At 55.1% G+C, this 22,505-nt stretch overlaps 2 protein-coding genes across 5 annotated transcripts in view; both read left to right on the plus strand.

Moving 5' to 3' along the window:
- DPP9 (dipeptidyl peptidase 9) overlaps window positions 1–4,589 on the plus strand; it is a 115,062-nt gene extending 110,473 nt beyond the window's left edge. For all 4 annotated transcript variants that reach the window (XM_060297308.2, XM_060297310.2, XM_060297309.2 and 1 more), the window contains 2 exons: window positions 745–856; window positions 3,525–4,589. In XM_060297308.2, the coding sequence (XP_060153291.1) occupies window positions 745–856; window positions 3,525–3,617 (205 nt within the window). In that variant the 3' untranslated portion in view covers window positions 3,618–4,589. The remainder of the gene's footprint in view (window positions 1–744; window positions 857–3,524) is intronic.
- A 4,804-nt stretch (window positions 4,590–9,393) lies between these two features.
- On the plus strand, window positions 9,394–22,505 carry MYDGF (myeloid derived growth factor). Its single transcript, XM_030879333.3, has 6 exons — window positions 9,394–9,619; window positions 10,978–11,028; window positions 17,809–17,870; window positions 19,230–19,311; window positions 20,485–20,557; window positions 21,942–22,505. Exons 1-6 carry the CDS (start codon window positions 9,440–9,442, stop codon window positions 22,019–22,021), a joined length of 528 nt encoding a protein of 175 aa, XP_030735193.2. The 5' UTR covers window positions 9,394–9,439; the 3' UTR covers window positions 22,022–22,505.

Consider the following 22,505-nt stretch of genomic DNA (forward strand, 5'->3'; position numbering starts at 1 on the left):
TGGGCTCCACAGTGGCGTGCTATCATGCAGCCAAGCTCAGAACCCACTGCTCCATGGCCACTCCGATTTACGTTCACATTCATCCCCATTCACTAGAACAGTAAAACCGTGGAGACAGATGACCAGTCGTTGCCCAGGGTGGGGAGTGCCTGCTCATGGGCACAGGGGTTTGCTCCAGAGTGATGGAAGTGCTCTGGAACTCAGGATAGACGTGATGGTTGCACGACACTGTGAATGCACCAAATGCCCCAAAATCCCTTTAAAATTAGTAATTTTAGGTTGTGTGAGTGTCACTTCAATAAGTTATTTTTATTTATAAATCAAAATTTTAAAAAGTAGGGTTCCTCGACCACCCTTGCCACATGTCAGGCACTCAGTAGCCACCTGGCGGCGATGGGTGGCGCAGGTCTAGAACGTTCCATCGTCTCAGAGTGCCCGTGGGCAGCACTGCTCCAGAAGCTTCCCCGAGCTCAGGGCATTCCAGGCACAGCCTCTGCGCCCACCCCTCCCCTCCTCGCCTGGAAGGAAGTGAGGGGTCTCCCAGACCCGCCAGTTGTGCACTGTGCACGGGATTTGAGTTCCGCCACGTTCTGCTGATGAGCTGCTGCTTCCGCCCTCGCTGTCCTGGGGCTGGGACGGGACCCTGGGCCCCCAGCCCTGGCTGAGCGTGGACTGTGGTGCGAGTGCCTATGGGCGGGAGAAGGGGGTCTCGCCCCAGACCCTCACGCCCACCTTGTCTTCCAGGCCCAACCGCCTGCTCATCCTGCACGGCTTCCTGGATGAGAATGTGCACTTTTTCCACACAAACTTCCTCGTCTCTCAGCTGATCCGAGCAGGAAAGCCTTACCAGCTCCAGGTGGGTGGCTCCTCCCAGGAGCCCGCTGCGTGGGCAGCAGTGGGTTGGGGCACCCGTGGCCGCGCCCCCATCCTCACACCTGACTGCCTGGCTCCACACTTAGCCGGCTCCCTGGGTCCCGACCACCATTCAGCAGTCGCGCGCTGATCTCTCCGGGTCCGCGCCACCTGCTGCTGGCGACACCTGGGAACTGGGCCCGGTGGAGGGAGGCTGATGTTACCGAAATGATTGCGCATGCGCGCCAGGAACCTTGCTCTGAAGGAACTGTACAGAATACTGACAGCATCTGGGGGCGGGGCGGGGGGGGTGTCCCTTGACGGGGGTCAGAAAATAATTCCCCGAAGAGGTGACATTTAAGGGTGCTAAAGAGTAAGTGGGAACTCATCTAGGCCTGGGGGGGCGGCTGTGGAAGACACCAGACAGGAAATTAGTAGGCGGGAGCAGCTCCAGGACGGGAGACCAGGGTAGGTGGAGCCAGCAGAACAGCTGGGGAGCAGGATGTGGTGACCGGCATGGCAAGCCGCCCTACGCCTCCGCTGATGGGCGGGACTTCAGCAGTAAGGGGCGGGACCTTGTGAGAGGGCGGGGCTTCAGCGGTAAGGGGTGGGCCTCAGGGGAGGGCTGTGTTTTGTTCCGAAGGGTGAGGCGAGGTGTCAGGCCTCCCTCTGGCAGCCCTGTAGACAGAGGCCCATGGGGGCCAGTGGGACATGAGCCACAGTCAGTTGTCCCGGCAGGAAAGGGGGCGGGAGTGGGGAGCGAGAGGCCTGGTGGATTCGGAGGAGTGGGGGGTGGGTGTGCTGGAGGCGAGAGGGACAGATTTTATTACCTGCTGCTGCCCTGCAGTCTTTCCGCTTCCTGGACGCCTCCATGCGTTCTGAGCTGTCAGGGGAAGACATGTTGCCATTCAACAAATGGGGAAACTGAGGGTCATCGGGCAGGAGGGACAGGCCGCAGGGACCTGTGGCTGGGCATGCGCTTGCCAGACAGGGCAGGAGGGAGGCGGGGCTCCCTGTGGGTGAAGAGCTGGGTTGGGCGTTGCTTGGCAGTCCCCCCCCAGCTGCACATGCTCTCCAAACACAGGCCAGAGGCAGCTGCACATCAGAGCAAAGGAGTCAGGCGGGGCCAGGGTGGATCCTCACCTGTCCCTTCTGAGCCTGAAGCCCTGAGCCTCGCTGCTGGGATAGCCACTCCCTTCCCATGTGGCCATTGGCGGCAGGTCCTTTAACCTTGGGCCTTGTCTCCTCATCTGTGAAATGGGCGTGATAACCCCTGCCTCCCAGAGCTTGTGAGGGTCAAATGAGTTCTCTCAGGAGAAGCATTTGGCACACAAGGGGGTCCCAGAGGCTTGTGCCCCTGCCTGCCCAGGGGAAATTGAAGGTGAGACAAGACACTCCCTTGGGGGCTGCGAGTGGGGGAGATGGAGCACGCCCACCTTCCTCTTCAGACACCGGGCAGCAGTTGGCCTGGAGGCTGACAGCCCCAGCTTGTTGGTGCATCACGTTTGTTGTCAGATGTCAGGCCTGGGACTGGGGGCTGGGAGCACAGTGGGGAGCCAGATGGACCCTCTCCCTGCCCTCACAGCCCAGAAGGAGGAAGAAGTAACCAGACCCAGGGTGGCATGAAGGGGTGGGTGCAGCGGGGTCTGTCCCAGGCAGTGCCGCTGCCCCGGGCCCGGAAGGAGTGGGGCCCGTGAGGCTGTAGGGGCAGCGGGACCCAGGAGTCCAGGTCTTGATCTCAAGCTGGCAAGTCCTTGCGGACCTCTGAGCTGGGGACCATGTGATCAGACTTGTGATTCATCCAGGTCGGATTCATCAAGGCAAGGGTGGAGGAGGGGAGATCTCTGGGCAGTTCGGTGCATTCCTAGGGTCTGGAGCAGGTTTCACGCCTACCCCATGAGCCCTTAGGGCTCCTCTGAGAACTGCTGGGGTGCAGGAGCCCTCATTTCATAGCCAGAGGCAAGACCTGCGTCCCTGTCACCATCTACCCAAGAGCCTGGACATGCGCTCAGCCAGGCTTCAGGGACTGGGTGATTCCTTGGGCATGGCCCTTGGCACCAGCGTGCTGCCGTTTCTCTCTGGGGATGACCCCCCCTCAGGTGGTGAGCAGACCCAGGAAAACACCTGGCACAGCCTGGGGTGGGAGGCTGTCCTGGGGCCTTAGCATGTATAATCCCCAGTGGGGCCTGTTGGCGAAATGAACGTGGCTCAGTTGGAGGCACCAAACGTCTGTGAGACATGAAGCCCCCGCCACTCACGGAGCTGGGTTCCTTGCAGCTCTCTGGGTTTGGGGGATAGAGCAGCAGCACAGTTTCTTAAGGCTTTCATATGTGCAAGTCCTCTGTGTTTGAGACCTTAGCTTGCCCAGGCCACAAAGACCCTACAGGGTCTGAATTCTTCGCTCAGCTTTCATGGGGGGCTGCCGTCAGGCAGGCTCTCACTTGCCCAGAATTAACACAGCAAGCTGGCCGTGGAGGGGGGATTCGAACCTGGGTCCCTCAGTGCCGGAGCAAGACCTCTTCCCTTCCTGCACCCTCCCCAGGGGTTGGGGGGCGGGGGCGGGACCGAGGCCCTGAGGAGAGACACTCTGAGCCCGGGGGTGGAGGGGTTCGGGGGTAGCAGGGTGCAGGGGTGCCTCGGTGCCACCAGCCTTGCCTTCTCTGTCCACCCAGATATACCCCAACGAGAGACACAGCATCCGCTGCCCCGAGTCCGGCGAGCACTATGAAGTCACACTGCTGCACTTTCTACAGGAATACCTCTGAGCCCGCGGGCCGCCGCGTGCGGGCCTGCACAGTCAGAGCACAAGTGGCTTCGCCGCCGCCGTTGCCGGAGGGACCGAGCGGCCCCGCAGGCCCTGTGCAGCGCCTCCTCCCACCGGCCCCGCCAGACCGCCCGCCCCAGGAGCTGCCGCCTTCGCCCCAACGCCTTTTACTGTTTTCGTTAACGCTCCTGGGGTTTCAGCCTGCTGCTTCTTCGTGGCCAGGATGGAGAGATGAGACCAACGTCCACGAGGCACTTCCTCAAGCCATCCCTCCTCTCCCTGTCATCCAGGAGCGGGAGCCTCAACTCCGCTGGGCACTGGAGGCCAGAAGAGACTCGGAGGAGCCAGCCTTTGCCCCGGGGACCCCCAGGCCCAGCCCGGCCACCGGCGCAGAAGCATGCGGTTGCCTTTCCTCCCCACCCGCCCACTTCATATTTGTGTTTCGTTTTGTTTTTCTTTTGGGGGTGGGCATTTTTATGAATTATTTAAAAGAAAGATAGCAAGGGGTGCCTAAATCTAGATTCAGGGTCTGCCGCTGGGCCACAGGGTTCACCCCAGCCAGCACCCGAAGCCCACAGCAGGAGTCGTGCCCGGCAGGCTGTGAGCGGTGCGCAGGGAAGCGGGGCAGCCTTCCGGCCCGGCTTTCAGGCAGGCTCTGAAGCGCACCCGGCCCCGTTCTCCCCAGCCCAGCCCTCCGCCACACGTTTCTGCCTGGCCCGCCGGCCCAGACCGGGGTTCCAGGGCTGGGAGTGGAACCCTCCCCGCCTCAGGGTTATCCTTACTCCTTCCTTTCCCTCCCGCCAAGAGTTCTGCCAGGGGCGGGTAGGAAAAAAACAAAAAAACAAAACAAAAAAAAACCCCACCAGAGACGAACCACCTCTACACATTATGAAAAGAAAATATTTTTGTCGATTCTTATTCTTTTATAATTATGCGTGTAAGAAGTAGACTCATTAAACGATTCCAGATGGAAGCGTCGCGGCCTGCCTGAGGTTCCTTCTGAACCCCTGGGGCTGGTGATGGGGGCTCCTCGAGTGGGCGGGGGTCCCGGGAGGAGGCTGAGCCAAGGGCACGGCAGTCCTTGCAGTCGAAGGATGGGGGCGCTGCTTGCTCAGCGGTGCTGCCCTGGCATGAAGTGGGGGGGTGGGGCGCCAACTGGCCCAGTAAGGACAGTCCCAGAGTCCTGAGGCAGCCCGTGGGTGCCTCCGAGGTGCCTGGCCCTTACTTCCTTTTGCACCTCTCCTTGTCCAGAGACTTGACTCAGCGGTTGGGGGTCAGGACACACCGATAAGGGACGGCAGGCCGTGCCCCTCTTCATGTCCTAACAGCTGAGAGACTAGGAGACCAGAGACCATGCCTGCGCAGAGGGCACTCTTGGTACTTGAGTTTCTAACAGCACGGTGGCCTCTCCCTGTGCCATCAGCCACTCCATCCTTTCGGAAAGTCCAGTTTTTTTTTAATGGCTTAAAGAATAAAACAAACTAGTACAAAAGAATATAGAGGAAAAATACGCCCTCCCTCCCGAGAGGTAACCCCTCCCCAGTCTCTCTTTTTAATACCTGCCCTCTGTTCTGCCCTGTGAATGTGCCACAATTTATTTTGCCAGGCGCCTATCAAGGGGTAACATAGATTATTCTGGACTTTTCGTATAAATCAACACTTTGTCAAGGGCCAGATAGTAAATATTTCAGGCTTTGTAGGCCAGGCAGTCTCTGTTACAACCGCTCAACTCTAGCCCTTGCAGTTCAAAAGCAGCCACGGGTGATGTGTGAATGAGTGGGCGTGGCTGTGTGCCAATAAAACTTTATTTACAAAGCCACACAGCCGGCCAGATTTGGCCCACAGGCTGTAACTGACCAAACCCCTGGGTATAAAGGATCCTACAACAAACAGCCTTGTACATGGTTGGGGCATATGTCTGAGTGCATAGGGTAAATTCCTAGAATTATAAAAAGGCATATTGCAAATTACCTTCTAAAGAATGCCTCAGTGTACACACTTCTTTTTTTTTTTTTTTTTTTTTGCGGTACGTGGGCCTTTCACTGTTGCGGCCTCTCCCGTTGCGGAGCACAGGCTCCGGACGCGCAGGTTCAGCAGCCATGGCTCACAGGCCCAGCCGCTCCGCGGCATGTGGGATCTTCCCGGACCGGGGCACGAACCCGTGTCCCCTGCATTGGCAGGCGGGCTCTCAACCACTGCGCCACGAGGGAAGCCCTGCCCACCTTTCTTTTGATCTATTGACCTCAGTGATTTGTAGACACTCTTTATATATGAAAGCAATCAGTCCATGGTCATACACGTTGCAAATTGAACTGTGTTGTTTTTCTCAAACAGTTTTATGGGTAGGAATCTCAGCCAGTGAATGTTTAAAATCATCTCAGGAACAAGAAGATGTCTTGCCCTTAATCCGCTGTGAAAGAAAGTGGAGAGGCAGCTAGTCACAAGTCACAGAATGACAGGAGCTGGTGAGAAAGGGGGCACTGGGGTTGCCCCCTGAGGCTTGGCAGCCCATGCCCTGCAGTTGTCTCAAGCAGGAACTTTTTGGGGGTGGGGGGTGGGGGTGGGGCGGGGTGTGCCTCACAGCATTCGGGATTTTAGTTCCCCAACCAGGGATCGAACCCACACTCCCTGCACTGGAAGTGTGGAGTCTTAACCACTGGACCGCCAGGAAGCTCCTCAAGCAGGAGCTCTTCATCGGAGCTTACTACCCCTACCTCCCTCGGTCAGTACTCAGCATCCATCAGTCAAACTTCAGTCAGTTGTATTCCTGCCCGGACAACAAGGCCTGGGGAGGGACATGGGAGGATGGGTGACGGGCAGCTACAAAAGGACAAGTGTCTGCTGGCAGAAGGTCTTGGTCTTGGAGGTGGCAGTTTAAGAGACCTTTGTTTTCTTCATGGTTGATACAGGGCCACTTGTTTTCTCCACCACTGGTGGGATTTCCATCTGAGGGAGGGTTCCCACTCTGTTTCAGGTCGCCCGTGTACGTGCTCGAGTCCTTTCTTGGTGGAAGTGCTCAGCTCTTCCCTAACTGGCAAGAACCCATAAGCGATGGACATAAAAACCCGTTTCATATCGTTTGCAGATACTTTCCCAGTTTGTCATTTGCTTTTCAAACATATTTATGGTATTTTTTTAATTCTCTATTTTTTTAAATTGAAGTATAGTTGATTTATAATGCTGTATAGTGTTTTGTTTTGTGTTTTTGGCCGCACCTCGAGGCATGCTGGATCCTAGGTCCCCAACCAGGGACCGAACCCATGCACCCCTCAGCGGAAGCGTGGAGTCCCAACCACTGGACCACCAGGGAAGCCTCTTTCCTTTTTTTTTTTTTTGTTTTTTTAAAATCAACTATAGACACATGAGAAGTTGCAAAAACAGTGCAGAGTCCCGTGTACCTTTCATTCACGCAGCTTACATCTTACTTAACCCCAGCACACTGTCACACCAAGAAACTGATGTGAATACGACGCAAGTAACTAGACTCTAGACCTTATTCAGATTTTATCAGCTTTCACATGCACTCATTTGTGTGTGTGTAGGTCTGTTCCACGCTGTCACCTGTACAGATTCCTAGAACCACCACCACAGTCAAAATACAGAGCTGTTGGGGACTTCCCCGGTGGGTCAGGTGGTTAAGACTCCGTGCTTCCACTTCAGGGGGCCCAGGTTTGATCCCTGGTCGTAGAACTAGGATCTCAAATGCCCTGCGGCCAAAAAAAAGCTGTTTATTCACCACAAAGGAGCTCCTTCATGCATCCTCTTCATTATGTCCTCACCCACCCTGTTTATGGCGTCCTGACCATGGAGAGAAAAGTCGTGACACCTGTGTTATCAAATCTTTTCTTCCTTTATGACTGCTAGATTTCATGTCATGAGCAAAAAGCAGGATCTTGGGAATGATGGTTTTTTTTTCTTTTAATCCCTTCAGTTTTTTGTTTGTTTTTTGGAGGCAAAAAGGAAAACGGAGAAACAAGAGGCTTGGGGCTCAGTCTTTCTGAAAACACAGACACACACCTACCCCTCTTTGAGTAGGAAACTCAAGACCACTCACAACTGAAATACCTTGTTAGCAAAAGCGCTTGGCCACTAACTGGATCCTTCATAGTGACAGGCTGGTCAAACATAGCGCTGAGGATATGGAGATATAATGGAATCCTGCTGTGTTTAACACAGAATAGGTCTGCCGGCCTCCAATTTATGCAGCCAATTCCTAACGGGTCCACAGCAGCCAGCTGCAAAGAGGGAGCTATTTCTGCAGAAATAGTGGAGTTCCCTAATGCCCTTCACCCAGCTTCCCCTAATGTGAACATCTTACATCACTATGGTACAAGCCAGGTTATTCAAGCCAGGAAATTAACATCAGTACAATCCTTTTACCTAATATACAGAACTTATTTGGATTTCACCATTTCTCCCTCTAATGTCATTTTTCTGGTCCCGGATTGTTTGTGTCCTCTGCCCCCAAATTCATGTTGAACCCTAACACCCAGTGTGATGGTATGAGGAGGTGGGGGTCTTTGGGAAATGATTAAGTCATGAGGGTGGAGCCCTCATGAATGGGATTAGTGTCTTCATAAAGGGACCCTAGAGAGCTCCCTCTCTCCCTCCATAATGTAAGGACATAGCAAGATGGAGTGTGTGAACCAGGAAATGGGCTCTCACCAGACACCAATTCTGCCAGAGCCTTGATCTTGAATTTCTAGCCTCCAGATCTGTGAGAAATAAACGTGTGTTGTTTAAGCCAGCCAGTCTGTGGGACTTTGTTATAACAGCCCAGACTAAGGCAAGGATCCAATCCAGGATCCCACATTTCCTTTCCATGTCTTGGTCTCCTCACTCTGTGATGGTTCCACAGTCTTTGTCTTTCCTGACACTTTTTTTTTTTTTGCTGTACGCGGGCCTCTCACTGTCGTGGCCTCTCCCGTTGCAGAGCCCAGGCTCCGGACGCGCAGGCTCAATGGCCATGGCTCACGAGCCCAGCCGCTCCGCGGCATGTGGGATCTTCCGGGACCGGGGCACGAACCCATGTCCCCTGCATCGGCAGGCGGACTCTCAACCACTGCGCCACCACGGAAGCCCTTTCCTGACACTTTTAAAGAGTACTGCCAGTTATCCTGGTAGAATGTCTCTCAACTTGGGTTCATTTGGTATTTGCTTTGATTAAACTGAGGTCGTCCATTTTGGACAGGAATTCCACAGAGGTGCCACTGAGAATGTCCTTCTCTGCATCCCGTTGGCGGCTCCATGGTGTCACTGTCTCATTTTTAGCGACGTTGATTTGATCACTAGGCTAAAGATGGTGTCACTACTGTAAAATTACTACTTTCCCTTTGTAACTAATATGTATCTTGGGGGGGAAATACTTTGTGACAACGCAAATATCCTGTTTCTCACAATACGTTTCCCCCACCAGTTTTCAGCAGCGATCCACGGATCTTGGCTGTAACAATCATGAGGTGTTTGCTCAACGGTGATCTGTCATTTCCCTCATTCTGCCTACATGTGTTAATCTGAATATTATTAGTGGTCTTTTATTTACTTCACTCCTTGTACATGTACGAACTGTTGGAACTGAAGGGTCAATCCCTTGCCTAGTGAGGGACGAACGGACCCTAAACCAAGGAACCTGTTCCAATTTCACACACCCCAGTACCCTCTCTGTACTTCCAAGCCCCGCCCCAAGATGGCGGCCCGGGCCGGAGGGGCGGGGCGCTCCGGATCACGTAGTCTTGTCGACGCTGACGGGGCCTCCGGCGGACGCCCCACTTGACCCTCGCCGCGCTCCGTCCGTCGCCCCTGCCCAGCGAACCTGATCCCAAGATGGCGGCGCCCAGCAGTAGAAGGAATGGCGGCGGCGGCGCCGTGAGCTTGTGGGCCGCGCTGCTCCTGGTGGCCGTGGCGCTGAGGCCGGCACGGGCGGTGTCTGAGCCCACGACGGTGGCCTTTGACGTGCGGCCCGGCGGCGTGGTGCACTCCTTCTCCCAGAACGTGGGCCCTGGGGTATGTGCCTCAGCCACCCCGGGGGCTTGAGCAATGGTGCAGGCGTAGGCAGGGCCTGGGGAGGGGGCGCGGACCGGCGGGGCGGGGTCTGGGGGGATGGGGGGAAACGGACCGGAGGGGGCGGGGCCTGAGGGGTCGCGGACCGGCGGGGGTAGGGCCTGAGGATGGAGGGCGGGACTTGGTAGCGAGGCCTGACAGAACTAAGAAGGGAGGCGGGGCTCCTGGGGGCTGGCGGCTTTGGGAAGGCTGGGTCGCTAGCCTCGTCTCTAATTCCTGTCTCATGCCCAGCGTGCCCAAGCAGCCTTATCCCCCAGACCCAGGTAACTCCCTCGCTGTTGGAGGGCAGGACGGGCCCAAAGATGGGGAGAGGGGAGCTGGAGGCTGATGGGCATATGCCTCCAGGGCCTGCAGAAGGTCGTCCCGCTGTAGCTCTGACCAGGGAGGAAGTGGACAGGCGTTGCTCTTTCCTTCCATGGCACAAGGTCCCCCCGTCTTTTTCATTGAAATGTGGGGCCAGGCCCTCCTTACCTGGAGGTAACAGGCCTGGGTCTAGTCTAGCCCGTCCCTAGCTTATTGGAGAAGTCACGTCCTCTCCCAGTCTCCTTTTCCCTGCCTGTAACAACGATATCAATCATCACTATTTGTTGAGTATTTCCTTATAACCAAAGGATATTGTGCCAAATTCTTTTTTTTTTTTTTTTTTTTGCGGTACGCGGGCCTCTCACTGTTGTGGCCTCTCGCGTTGCGGAGCACAGGCTCCAGATGCGCAGGCTCAGCGGCCATGGCTCACGGGCCCAGCCGCTCCGCGGCATGTGGGATCTTCCCAGGCCAGGGCACGAACCTGTGTCCCCTGCATCGGCAGGCGGACTCTCAACCACTGCGCCACCAGGGAAGCCCGCCAAATTCTTTATGTGAGGCCTATGTTACAGATGAAGAAACAGAGGCTCAGAAAGTTTTGCACTTGTCCAAGGTCCACAGCGGAGCAGAGATGGGCCCCTAGGTGCCCCTCCTTCCAAAGTTCGTGTTCCTAGATGGGTGGGTGCTGGAGGTGGGTGTGACCTCCCCCTTCCTGCTCTTCATCCCCCAGAAGCCATCTGGGTTGTTTGTCCTTACCCAGGATCTCCCGAGTAGGGAGACAGGTGTGGGAATTCCAGATCTGCAGACACTGGAAGACCTTGCAGAGCTGGCCTCCAGGGACATCGGCCAGAGGGATCTGCCTCCACCTCCTTTCTCTGAGTGCAGATACTCAAAAGCAGGATCTTCTTGATTCTGGATCTCAGAAGGACATCCTGAGACCCTGTACTTCAAGCACTAACGATTATCTCCTACCAAGACTCTTTTTTCCTTTCATTCTCTAGGACAAATATACCTGTGTGTTCACCTACGCATCTCAAGGAGGGACCAATGAGGTGAGTTGTTCAAAATTCTACGTGGTTTAGTACGACAATATCCATTGTCATACAGAGATGCTCTCTAGGGGACACTGGACATCAGACTATTCTTACCTAACCAATAAAAGACAGTGCTTAAGTTACATAATGACGGCAGATTCCATTCATAATTCCACGGAGTGAACAAACATCTGGACAGAAGGAGGGATGTGAGACGTGACTCTGCCATTCCCGTGAGTCTCTATTAGGGTATTTTGTTCATTTTCTGTGCTGAGTAACAAATTATCACAGACTGAGCAGCTTAAAACAACACCCATTTATTATCCCACGGTTCTGGAGGTCAGAAGTCCCGGTCGGCTCAGCTGGATGCTTTACAAAGCGACAATCAAGGTGTCAGCTGGGCTGGGTGTTCACCAGCAGGCTCTGGGGAGAACCCTCGTCCAGACACATTCCAGTTGTTAGCAGAATTCGGTCCCTTTCGGTGTGAAACTGAGGTCCCTAGTTCCTTGCTGGCTGTTTTCTCCAGCTGGAGGCAGAAGAGGAGGTAAGAGAGATTCAAAGCACGAGAAGGATGTAGTGCACCACAGCTGGCTTTGAGGGACCACATGGGAGGGAGGACGTGGCCTCCAGGAGCTGACAGCGGCCCTCAGCTGGCAGCAAGGAAATGAGGGCTTCAGTCCTCCAACTGCAAGGAATGAATTCTGCTGCAACCACATGAGATGGAAGAGGACCCAGAGCTCCAGGTGGGAACACAATCTGGCTGACACTTTGATGTTAGCTTATGAGACTGAGCAAAGAACCCAGCCCCACCACGTCCGGACTTCTAACCTACAGAATTGTGAACTAATGAATGGGTATTGCTTTTTATTTATTTATTTTTTTATTTATATTTATTTTTGGCCGCGTCAGGTCTTTGTTGCTGCGCGTGGGCTTTCTCTAGTTGCGGTGGGCGGGGGCTACTCTTCGTTGCGGTACATGGGTTTCTCATTGCGGTGGCTTCTCTTGTTGAGGAGCACGGGCTCTAGGCGCGCAGGCTTCAGTAGTTGTGGCACGTGGGCTCAGTAGTTGTGGCTCGCGGGCTCTAGAGCGCAGGCTCAGTAGTTGTGACGCACAGGCTGAGTTGCTCTGCGGCATGTTGGATCTTCCCAGACCAGGGCTCAAACCCTTGTCCCCTGCATTGGCAGGCGGGTTCTTAACCACTGTGCCACCAGGGAAGTCCGGCACAGCTTTTAATGCTACTGAATTTGTGGTAATTTGTCACACAGTATAGTGAGTTGAATGAGGCCCCCCCCCATAAAGATATGTCCACATCCTAATGCCTTGAACCTGTGACACTTAAGAAAAAGTCTTTGTAGATATAATTAAGTTAAAGATCTTGAGATGAACACATTATCCTGGATTACCCGGGTGAGCCCTAAATCCAGTGGCACACATCCTTATAAGAGACACACATGGGAGATTTGATAAAAAGAAGACACACAGAGGAAAAGGCCATGTGAAGATGGAGGCAGAGGTGGAGTGATGTGGCCACAAGCCAAAGGACACCTGGAGCCACCAGAAACTGGAAGATGTAGGAAGGATTCTCCCCTGGGGCCTCCAGAGGGAACACGGCCCTGCCCACACCTTTTTTTTGGACTGCTGGCCTCTAGACTGTGAGAGAACAGATTTCAGCTGTAAGCTACCAAATTTGTGGTGATTTGTTCCAGCAGCCCCAGGAAACGAATACACACAGCAATAGTTTACTGTTACAGCCAGTAATGCACCATTACAGATAAATACTCTGAGGATAAAATACTGTTGTTAAATTCTGGCTAGACACCGCCGCTTGGTTCTGTCTGAAGGGAAGGCAGCACACGTGTTTGAGAAGAGACACAAAACAGACTTTCTCCTCGTGATTGTTAGAAAGAATGAAAGATAATTGAAAAGGAAGAATTAATTGTCACTGCGAAAGTCAGTGTAAAGCATCTTTTGTACCCGTAAATTGTGCTTTCCTCCCCAACCCTCAGACTGTAGGGAACACTACTGTCCTTTCAGAATAGTCTATGGCACTGTGTCCCCTAATAATGGAGAGTCCCAGAGATGGAGGCTGCCTGGGGACTGCTCCATGTTTGCCTGCCACGTGCCTGCCCCTCCCAGCATCCTGGTTCTGAGTACATCTCTTCCCCCCAACTCCCGGACTTAGGGCAGCACATTAAAATGGGCAAGAGCGGGAATTCCCTGGGTCCAGTGGTTAGGACTCGGTGCTCTCACTGCCGTGGCCCCAGTTTCGATCCCTGGTCAGGGAACTAAGATCCTGCAAGCCGGGCAGTGCGGCCAAAACCAAAAAAAAAAAAAGGGTGAGAGCGAGTCCGCCTGCTCCACCGGGCACTGCTGACTTTAGAGGCGGGGTCGCTCTCTGTGGGGGGCTGTCCTGGGCAGCCTCCCTGGCCCCCACCCACTCGATACCAGCAGCCGCCCCACCCAGTGTGCGCTGGGGGACAAAAGTGAAAACCACTGGGCAAGAGTGACATGAAATGCACTCCTTATTTTGCATATTTCCAGTTTGTAAGTAAAAGTAAATGATTCTGAGCAACAGTATTTTATGTCATTTATTTATTTTTTTGGCCACACCACGTAGCATGTGGGACCTTAGTTCCCCGACCAGGGATTGAACCGGCGCCCCCGGCATTGGAAGCGCCGAGTCCTAACCACTGGACCGCCAGGGAAGTCCCCCAGCAACAGTATTTTAACAAAATGTAGCAAACGCCTGGTGACACCCTTCCCAGCGGTGTCACCAGGGGGTGGCAGCTCTGCTGGGGAGCATCGCCGCCCTGCCGCCTGCCTCCAGGACAGCAGGCATCCTGCGATCATCCGCCCCTTCCTTGGCCACCTCCAGGCCTTGCTGCTTCTCCAGGTGGTCCACTCCATTATGGGATGGTGACAAGTGGTGGAACATTCTCCCTTGGTCCAGGCCCCTTGGTCCAGCCATGCCCTGCCACGAGCTCCAGATCCTTCCCAAAGCGCCTTCCTCCCCCAGTCAGCCCTTTCCATGCCTCCTTTGTTGTGTAGATGATCAATTTGTTATACAATAAAATTGTGATAGCACCATCGCCTTGGTGTTTGTCGGGCGGCCCGCAATGTGCTGAGACAGATACACGTCTCGTTTCCTCTTCAGAACCCCAGGAGGCTGTCCTTATCCCCGCCTCACACACGAGGACACGGTGGCTCAGAGACTGAAGACTGCCCTGGCTCCCCCAGCTGGGACGTGACCAAGGTCCCCAAGGCGCAGGCCCCTGACCGCCGCCCTGAGCCAGGACATGCCCCGCGTCACCAGCAGCTCGGAAAAGAACGCCCCCGCCTCCCTAACGGGACCCTTGGGATGGACAGTCCACTGCAGCGTAGGGGGAGAGAGCTAGGCTCACTCTTGGAAAGGTGGCTGGGTCACAAATTCTAAAACGAGCATCAGGCTTGATTCTGCCGTTTCGGGCATCCTCAAGGAAACACCTAAGAGCCCAGCAGACACGTCTAGCACCCACTTGTTCCAGCAGCACCAGCCTAGAACTGTGATCATCAGACACCACGGGCCGACTGCAGAGCTGCGTGCGTGCGGTGCGACCCACGGGCTCTCTGGCTGCTGGCCTGCCGCCCGCTTAGGAGCAAACAGCCGGCCGGATTCTCAGCAAACATTCAGGGGCCGTCCAAGATGTTCTCCGGGATCCGCTTGGCCACACTTGGGGGCCCTGCCAAGATGCCCCTCGGAGCAGCTGGAACGGAAGCCCCAGAGGCCCAAGTGGCACTTCTCTAGAGCCATCGTCAACAGAGGGGAAATGGGTCTGTGGTCTGGGCTCCCAGGGGGCCCGGGATGCAGGCTGGGCCTGGGGAGAGTGGGAGGCCAGGCTGCTTTGACAGTGGTTCGTTTCTCCAGAGGGTCACCTGAGAGGCCGGCTGGTGCCGGGTGACAGCAGGCACAGCGTTATTCATGATCTCAGTGCCGGCCAGCATCCTGAGCGGCCAGAGAGCTCGTCCAAGGTTGCCGGGAATGCGGCCACTTGGGAAGACTGGCCCTTTCTTACCAAGTTAAACATACGACCCCATGCTTCCACTCCTCGGTATCACCCCGTTAGAAATGAAAACTTATGTCCACACAAAGCTTGTACATGAATGTTCGTAGCAGCCTGATTCATAATAGCCAACAAGTGGAAACAACCCAAGTGTCCCCCAGCTGATGATGGATAAACACAGTGTGGTCCCTTCACACATGGGAACATCAGTCAGCCGTGAAAAGGGGTGAAGCACTGACACTCGCTACAACGTGGATGGACCCTGAGAACACGATGCTCAGTGAGAGAAGCCAGACACAGAAAGACCCAGAGTGTGTGATTCCATTGATGGGAAACGTCCAGAACAGGCAGATCCACAGACACAGAGGGTGGGTTCGTGGTTGTTGGGCTGGGGGAGGAGATGGGGGTGTGCCTGCTCATGGGGATGGGACTTCTTTGGGGGGTGATGAGAATTAGATACAGGTGATGGTTGCACAGCTCTGAATATACTAGGTAGCATTGAAGCACGCACTTTAAAAGAGCATATCGTCTATACATGTTTTATTTTTTAATGTAAATTTATTTATGTATTTTTGGCTGCATTGGGTCTTCGTTGCTGCGTGCGGACTTTCTCGTTGTGGCAGGTGGGGCCTACTCTTCATTGCGGTGTGCAGGCTTCTCATTGTTGTGGAGCACAGGCTCTAGGCGCGCGGGCTCAGTAGTTGTGGCACGCGGGCTTAGTTGCTCGGCGGCACGTGGGATCTTCCCAGACCAGGGTTCGAACCCACGTCCCCTGCATTGGCAGGAGGATTCTCAAACACTGTGCCACCAGGGAAGCCCCATATTGTATGTTATGTAAACTGTTTCTCAATAAAGCTGTTAAAGGCAAGTGAATTATTGATATACGTGTAGCCACATGGGTGAATCTGATATGCGTTAGGCTGAGTGAGACTGACCGGCGCAGGAGACCATGTCCTGTGTGATTCCACTCAGGTGGCATTTTGCAAAGGCACAACTATGGGGACAGAGCAGATCAGTGGTTACCGGGAATTTGCAGGAAGGGGTTGACTCCAGAGGGATGGAGGAGAGATAACTGGGAAGATGGAACTGATCTGTATCTTGATTGGGCGGTGGATACACAGTGTGTGCATTTGTCAAAACTCATAGAACAGACACTGAAATGGGTCCATTTCACCATCTGTTACTTGTCTCCTAATAAAAAATAATAGCGGTTACCAATTACCTGTCCTCGATTACACCCAGCCACTTAGATCCTGAGCCCCCTAGCCTCCCAGAGAAGGTCACAGAGGCTCGGGCTGAACAGGCTGCCCCAAAACACACCGTCGTGTGAGTGTCTGATGCCAAAACCTGAGCCTTACCAAGGGCACCTACTGCCCACCCCGGCCTGCGGCCTCGAGACCAAGGTCAAGTTCATATAACAAGACCACTCAGAGGGATGTTGACCCTATTGCTAAGAAGCTCTTGGTTTAAATTTTGTTTGCTTTCATAATTTAAAAATAAAATGTTTAAATGTTTGCCTCGGGACTTCCCTGGTGGACCAGTGGTTAAGACTTCAAGCTCCCAATGCCGGGGGGCCCAGGTCCGATCCCTGGTCGGGGAACTAGATCCTGCATGCATGCCAACTAAGACCCGGCACAGCCAAATAAATAAAGAAATAAATATTAAAAAAAAAAAAAAAAGAAGCCTCATTTTCATGAATCTTTTAAGAGCTATGGAAAACCATCCCAGATATATTTCACAGCGTAAAACTGTTTCCGGGCGCTCAGAGGCCTGGAGCCGTGGGCAGGAGTTTTTAAATAGAAAATAAATGTGTTGGGCAGGTCCCCTTGCCCTGCCTGCCCTACCTGAGAGTAATTGGCTTCTACCTTCCTGCTGCAGGCAAAAGACTTCCAAGTCACCGTTTACTCCCATTGTAATTAACATACAAATGGCCTTGTTTCTATTAATGGAAAAGCTCTGGCATTTAACCAGATGATCAGCAATTGGATTCCACCTTTACTCTCAGGAGAGGATGGGACACTCTCATTTTCCTAGCAAAATGCAAAAACGCTGCAGGTCACCAGACCTTGTGTTTGGCCGGATTTTCAGAGGCCCTGAAAATGAGAATAAACTGGTAGCGGTGTGTTTTGGAACCATTTAAAATTTTTTTTTTAATTTAATTTTTTTAAAAAGCTAACACAGGGACTTCCCTGGCGGTCCAGTGGTTAGGACTCCACGTTTCCACTGCAGGGGGCATGGGTTCGATCCCTGGTTGGGGAGCTAAGATCCCGCATGCCGTGTGGCCAAAAAAATAAAAATAAAAAAGCTAACACACGTCATTCAAAAAGAAAAAAACATAAAAAGCTCTCCAGCGCCTTCTGTCGGCCCAGTTCCCACCCACGTCCTACATGTAACCGGGGTTATTAAAATCTTGCATCTTCTCTGAGGACTGCTCTGTGCTTATGCAAGCAAGCATGGGTGTATTGTCTTTCCTTCTTTTATTTTTGTTTTTATCTTTCCCAGTAGACTTTATTTTTTACAGCAAAATGGAGCGGAAGGCACAGAGATTTCCTGTATACCCCTGCCCCCCAACCATCGCCCACCAGAGTGGGACGTTTGTGACAGTCGTTGATGAACCTACACGGACACGTCATCACCCCAAGTCCAGAGTTGCCATCAGGGTTCACTCCTGGTGTGCTGTGTGCCGTGGGCTTGGACAGACATATAATGATGGCGAGGCTGTGTGTCCCGGACTGACCTGCCTGTCCTCTCTCCCCAGAAGTGGCAGATGAGTCTGGGGACCAGCGAAGACCAGCAGCACTTCACCTGCACCATCTGGAGGTGAGCGAGGGTCCGGTGTTGGGAGCTCCTCCCGGACGAGACACCTTCGTTCTGGGTGGTACCCATACTGACGGTGTCCTGCGCCCCTGGAGGGTCGCAGGCGGGAGAGGGGGTGCCGTCCAGTGTGGGACTTGAGGGCAAGGAGGGCCTCCCGGGGAAGCACGTTGACACTGAGGCCCAAGGGGGGCGGGGGGGACTGAGAGGTGGCGTCTAGGCAGCGGCTGCAGCCCCAGGAGCGGGGCCGGGCTCCCCAGATGCCACCCCCTTCATGGTCACCTCAGTTACATTCCTTGCTCAAGGGCTTCATCTCCCGCTGTGCCCACCCTTTTCATAATCCCACTTCCTGGAGCCCAGCTCCATGAGCCCGAGAATGGGGTGTTGGGTCCTCTGACGGGGCGGAGGGTGATGGAGCTTCACCAATTCCTGGCCCTTCTCCCCTGGGCCTCACGGCCTGGAATGTGTCGCCCAAGCAGAACAGATCTCTCAAGCATTTGCCACGCGCCTGACGTAGAAGTCCCAGCCGCGTTCTTACCCTCATGGGACCGGGGTCAACATAGGGGACGGATCAAGAAGTGGGACACAGAGAGCAGCGACAGTGACATTTAGTTAAAGAAGACGCTTGCAGGCGTTGGCGCAGAATCCCCGTCTCCTGCTCGATGCGTTACAAGCCGCAGGCGTTTTAGTACCAAGTATTATTGGGGAGCTTCTCGTGGGGGCAGAAGCCCCGCGTCCTCAACACGCTACAATCATCCCCGCTGAGAGGGGAGACCCTGTCTGTGCCCCTTCCCAGCCTCAGAGAGAAGCATCCCAGAGGCAAGGAGCCGGGGTGGGGGACTCCCTAATTACAGGTTAGTAATCAGGGCTGCATCCCCCCGCCAGTAGACCACCGTCTCACACAGGCTTGTGAGCACCAGCCCTCCACCTGGGCACAGACCCAGGCCGCACTGGCCCAAAGCAGGGTCCTCAGCCTGCAGCCTCTTAGCTGACCACCCAGTGGCCCCCCAAGGACACGCTCAGCCCCAGACACCCTGCCGTTCCTAGTTAACCCCCATACTTCTCACCCCCGGGATGTGGCCCGGCCTCACCCCTAGTGCACACGTGGGATGTTGTCCACTGGATGGGAAGTGTTCTGTGAGTGGATGCGAGAGGCCCCGTTCTAGAACAGCTCCTACCCAGAAGGGGAAAGAGGCTTGTCCATCAGCGAGTCGGAAGAGCATCCTGGCAAAGAGGAAAGAGTGGATCACATTGAGGGCGCCCCATCCGTCCTTCCCAGAAACGCCTGGCAGCAGATCCCATCTTGGAGAGCAGGTGGGGGCACGCAGCCCTGGGCTGACGCTGTCGCCCGACCTTTCTTCGCAGGCCCCAGGGCAAGTCCTACCTGTACTTTACGCAGTTCAAGGTGGAGGTGCGGGGTGCTGAGATCGAGTACGGCATGGCCTACGTGAGTGTCACCTGCACACGGGGTGGCCGCCTGGCTGGGCCACCATGGACTGCAACTTGGAGACCCCGGGGGGTTGGGGGGGGAATGAGGAGAGGGACACCAAGCCCTTAGAGGGAGGCCTGGTGGCGCGGGGGGCCGGGGTTACGGTGCCCAGAGGGGAACCTGGCTGACCCCCAGAGACACCTGGCCTCCCTCCTGTAAGGCCCGCCGGCCTCCCACCAGTGCCCCCTGCTGGCAAAGCCAACAGGAAGTCGGGGGCAAGGGGGCTCAGCCCTGGGACAGGGGCAGCGAGGGCGGAAGTTGGCCCAGGGGGCAGGTGGGCAGCTCATTGGTGTCGGGAGGGCCCCACGCCCCTTGGCTCCAGTGACCTGTGGTTCACAGGCCAGCCAGCACCTTCTGCTGCACTCCTGACCCCCATGGCCCCTCCAGAGCCCAGCCACTCTGCAGAGCCCACCCCTGCTTCTTCATCTGGGTCAGAAACAGTTTGAAAATCACCTTATCAGTCCCAGAAGCAGAACCAGTAGGAGACAGGCATTAAGAGATTCACTGCCAGGAATCGGCCTCCACTGTGGGAGCCTGGCTTTGGGGGTTTCCTCCAGGGAAGCCTCAGCTCTGCCCTGAAGGCCCTCCCCCGATTGAATCAGGCCCGCCCAGGCCCCCGAGGATAATCTCTTTTACTTAAAGTCAGCTCAGGATGAGCCTCTGTCACATCTACAAAATTCCCTCCCAGCAACCCCAGCAAAGGTCTGATTGTATAACGGGGACTGTGGCCGCTCCAATGACACATCAGACTGCCCATCACACCGTTAACTAATCGCTCTCTGGGGTCCCTTCTTACTTTGAAACTCTATTATTTTTACTGATTTGAAAAAGACACAATTCTGCTGTTTAAAAATTACATGCAAGAAGAGACTGCCATGCTAGTATCATTTCCATAAATTAACTAAAAAAAAAATTCCCTTCGATTTGCAGGGAAGGCATGAAGTTTTAAGCTAGTTGACAATCTCTTAAGTGGATTAACCCACTGCTTCTGCCGGATTCTCTTTTATGTGCTTAAAAAAGCATCTCGCGGCCCTTCAGCAGAAGCATGCAGCTTTAGTCTCTGCTGCTCTGCAAAGCAAAGCGAGCCGTGTTCCTTCCCCATTAGAAAAGTTTCCACTTGTTCCCTTTCAGTCGAAAGCTGCTTTTGAAAGAGAGAGCGATGTGCCCCTGAAAAACGAGGAATTTGAAGTGACCAAAACAGCAGGTACGTAGAGGGGTTTGTGGAGCTGGAATCTAGGTTCTCAAGCAGGGAGGGGGTGAGAGAGGGGACAAGACCCCCGCTAGAGGGCGATCCAGGGGCCCTGTGGTGAGAGGAGGCTGCCATCCCTAAACGGCTTCCGCAGAGGGCCACCTAGTAAATATTTTCGGCTTTGGGGCCCCCTTTGAAACAACTCGACCCAGACCCCGTAAGGCAAAGTCAGCCATAAGCCACTAGTCTGTGAATGGGGGTGGCTGCCTTCTAATAAAACTTTATTTCGTGAACACTGAACTGTGAATGTCATATCGCAGGACGCCATTTTTCCTTTGATTTTCCTTAAACTATTTGAAAGTGTAGAAACCACCCTTCGCCCACGGGCGGCAGGCACACTTGCCCAATCCCTAGCAGAGAACGGAGAGCATGAGAGTCTGTCCTCAGAGAGCTGCGTCCTGGGACACTCAGCGACACTCAGCTCCATAGGAGGCCAGGGAGCAGGGGGCCGCGGGGTCTGACGCCTACACAGCCTGGCCGTCCTGGGCTCCGTGACAGCTTCCAGCAGCGCAGTCGGGACCTTGTGCATGCATGACACGGGAGGCGGGGGTCACCTCCTGGGGCCCCGAGACCCCCGTGGCCTCTGACCCCATTCAGCTGTAGCCATGCAGGCCAGATGCCGAGCAGAAAGAGGGGCGGTAGGCGCCTGAGTTGGGGCTCAGGGTGCGAGAGCAAGGGGGGATGAGTGGGTGAGACAGTGAACACGGGGCTGAGCCGAGTCGGGGGGCCCCGAGGGTCCTGAAGGACGGGGGAGAGATGAGATGAGCAACCCATGTGGCCGTGGACGTCACCAGGCACCAGAGGGGAGGGGAGGGGAGTGGGCGGCACGAGCGGGGCTTTTAGGAGGGCCTGGAAGGCGGCCCAACCTGCCCGCAGGTCCTCCGGGTGGGGGCAGGGGCCCGTTTAGAGTGGAGATCAAGGACAGAGGGGATTGGGTTGCTGCAGACCCTGAGCTCCAGGGAGCATAGATGGTGAGGATGGACAGGGAGTGGGGGGCAGGCTGGGTGTGCAGAGCAGGGGGCGGCCAGGTTCCCTGACCCTGCCCGAAGAGCATCAGACACGTTTGCCAGTGCAAACCTCCAAACCCCAGCCATTCTCAGTGTGGCAAAAATGACCACGGCTCTTCCCACGTCGACATCTCCCATGGCCTCCCACTGCCCTCAGGACAGGCCCACAGCCTCCCCGCCTTTCTCCTATCCCTCACCCGTAAGACATACAGGGCCAGGGGCCTTTCCCTGTGGAGTCCACTCGGAGACTGCTCCCATCGTTGCCCGCACCCGGCTCAGGACCCGGAGGATTTGCAGAGGCGAGGGCTGACCGAGGGTTTCTTCTTTTGCAGTGTCCCACAGGCCCGGGGCCTTCAAGGCTGAGCTGTCCAAGCTGGTGATCGTGGCCAAGGCGACACGCAGTGAGCTGTGACCAGGAGTCCCTTTGAGGGTGGCTTTTCCTCACCTCCGCTGCAGGAGCTGGGCCCCATGAGGGCCCAGTACTGGTTTTCTTGGGGGGTGGGGGCTGTTAATTTTCTGCCCAGGCTGATGTCGCCCCGTTCCGAGGGCTTTGCAGGGCAGCTGAGGCGCCAGGGCAGAGTCCGGAGGACCAGGACTCTCCTGGCTCCCACCTTCTCCTCCCCACGAGGAGTGTGGCTCTGAGACCCACTGCTCTTCTTATCAGAAGAGGCGTCAGGGCACAAGGTGGGGCTCACGGGGGTCACAGCTTTTCTGAAGCCAGCAACGTCTCCCCTGGATCAGGGCAGGCTCCAGGATGCTCCTGGGGGGAGCCGTCCTGCTGCTCTCTGACCCTAAGCCAGCTGTTTTCTTGTCATCCCCCAGGGGACCAACTTTCAGACTAACTGGGCAGAAGTGAAATGTTCTTTCATATTTAAATAAAGACAATTAAAAAGCAA

This window comes from Globicephala melas, chromosome 3 (assembly GCF_963455315.2).
Source record: "Globicephala melas chromosome 3, mGloMel1.2, whole genome shotgun sequence".
Classification (NCBI taxonomy): Eukaryota; Metazoa; Chordata; class Mammalia; order Artiodactyla; family Delphinidae; genus Globicephala; species Globicephala melas.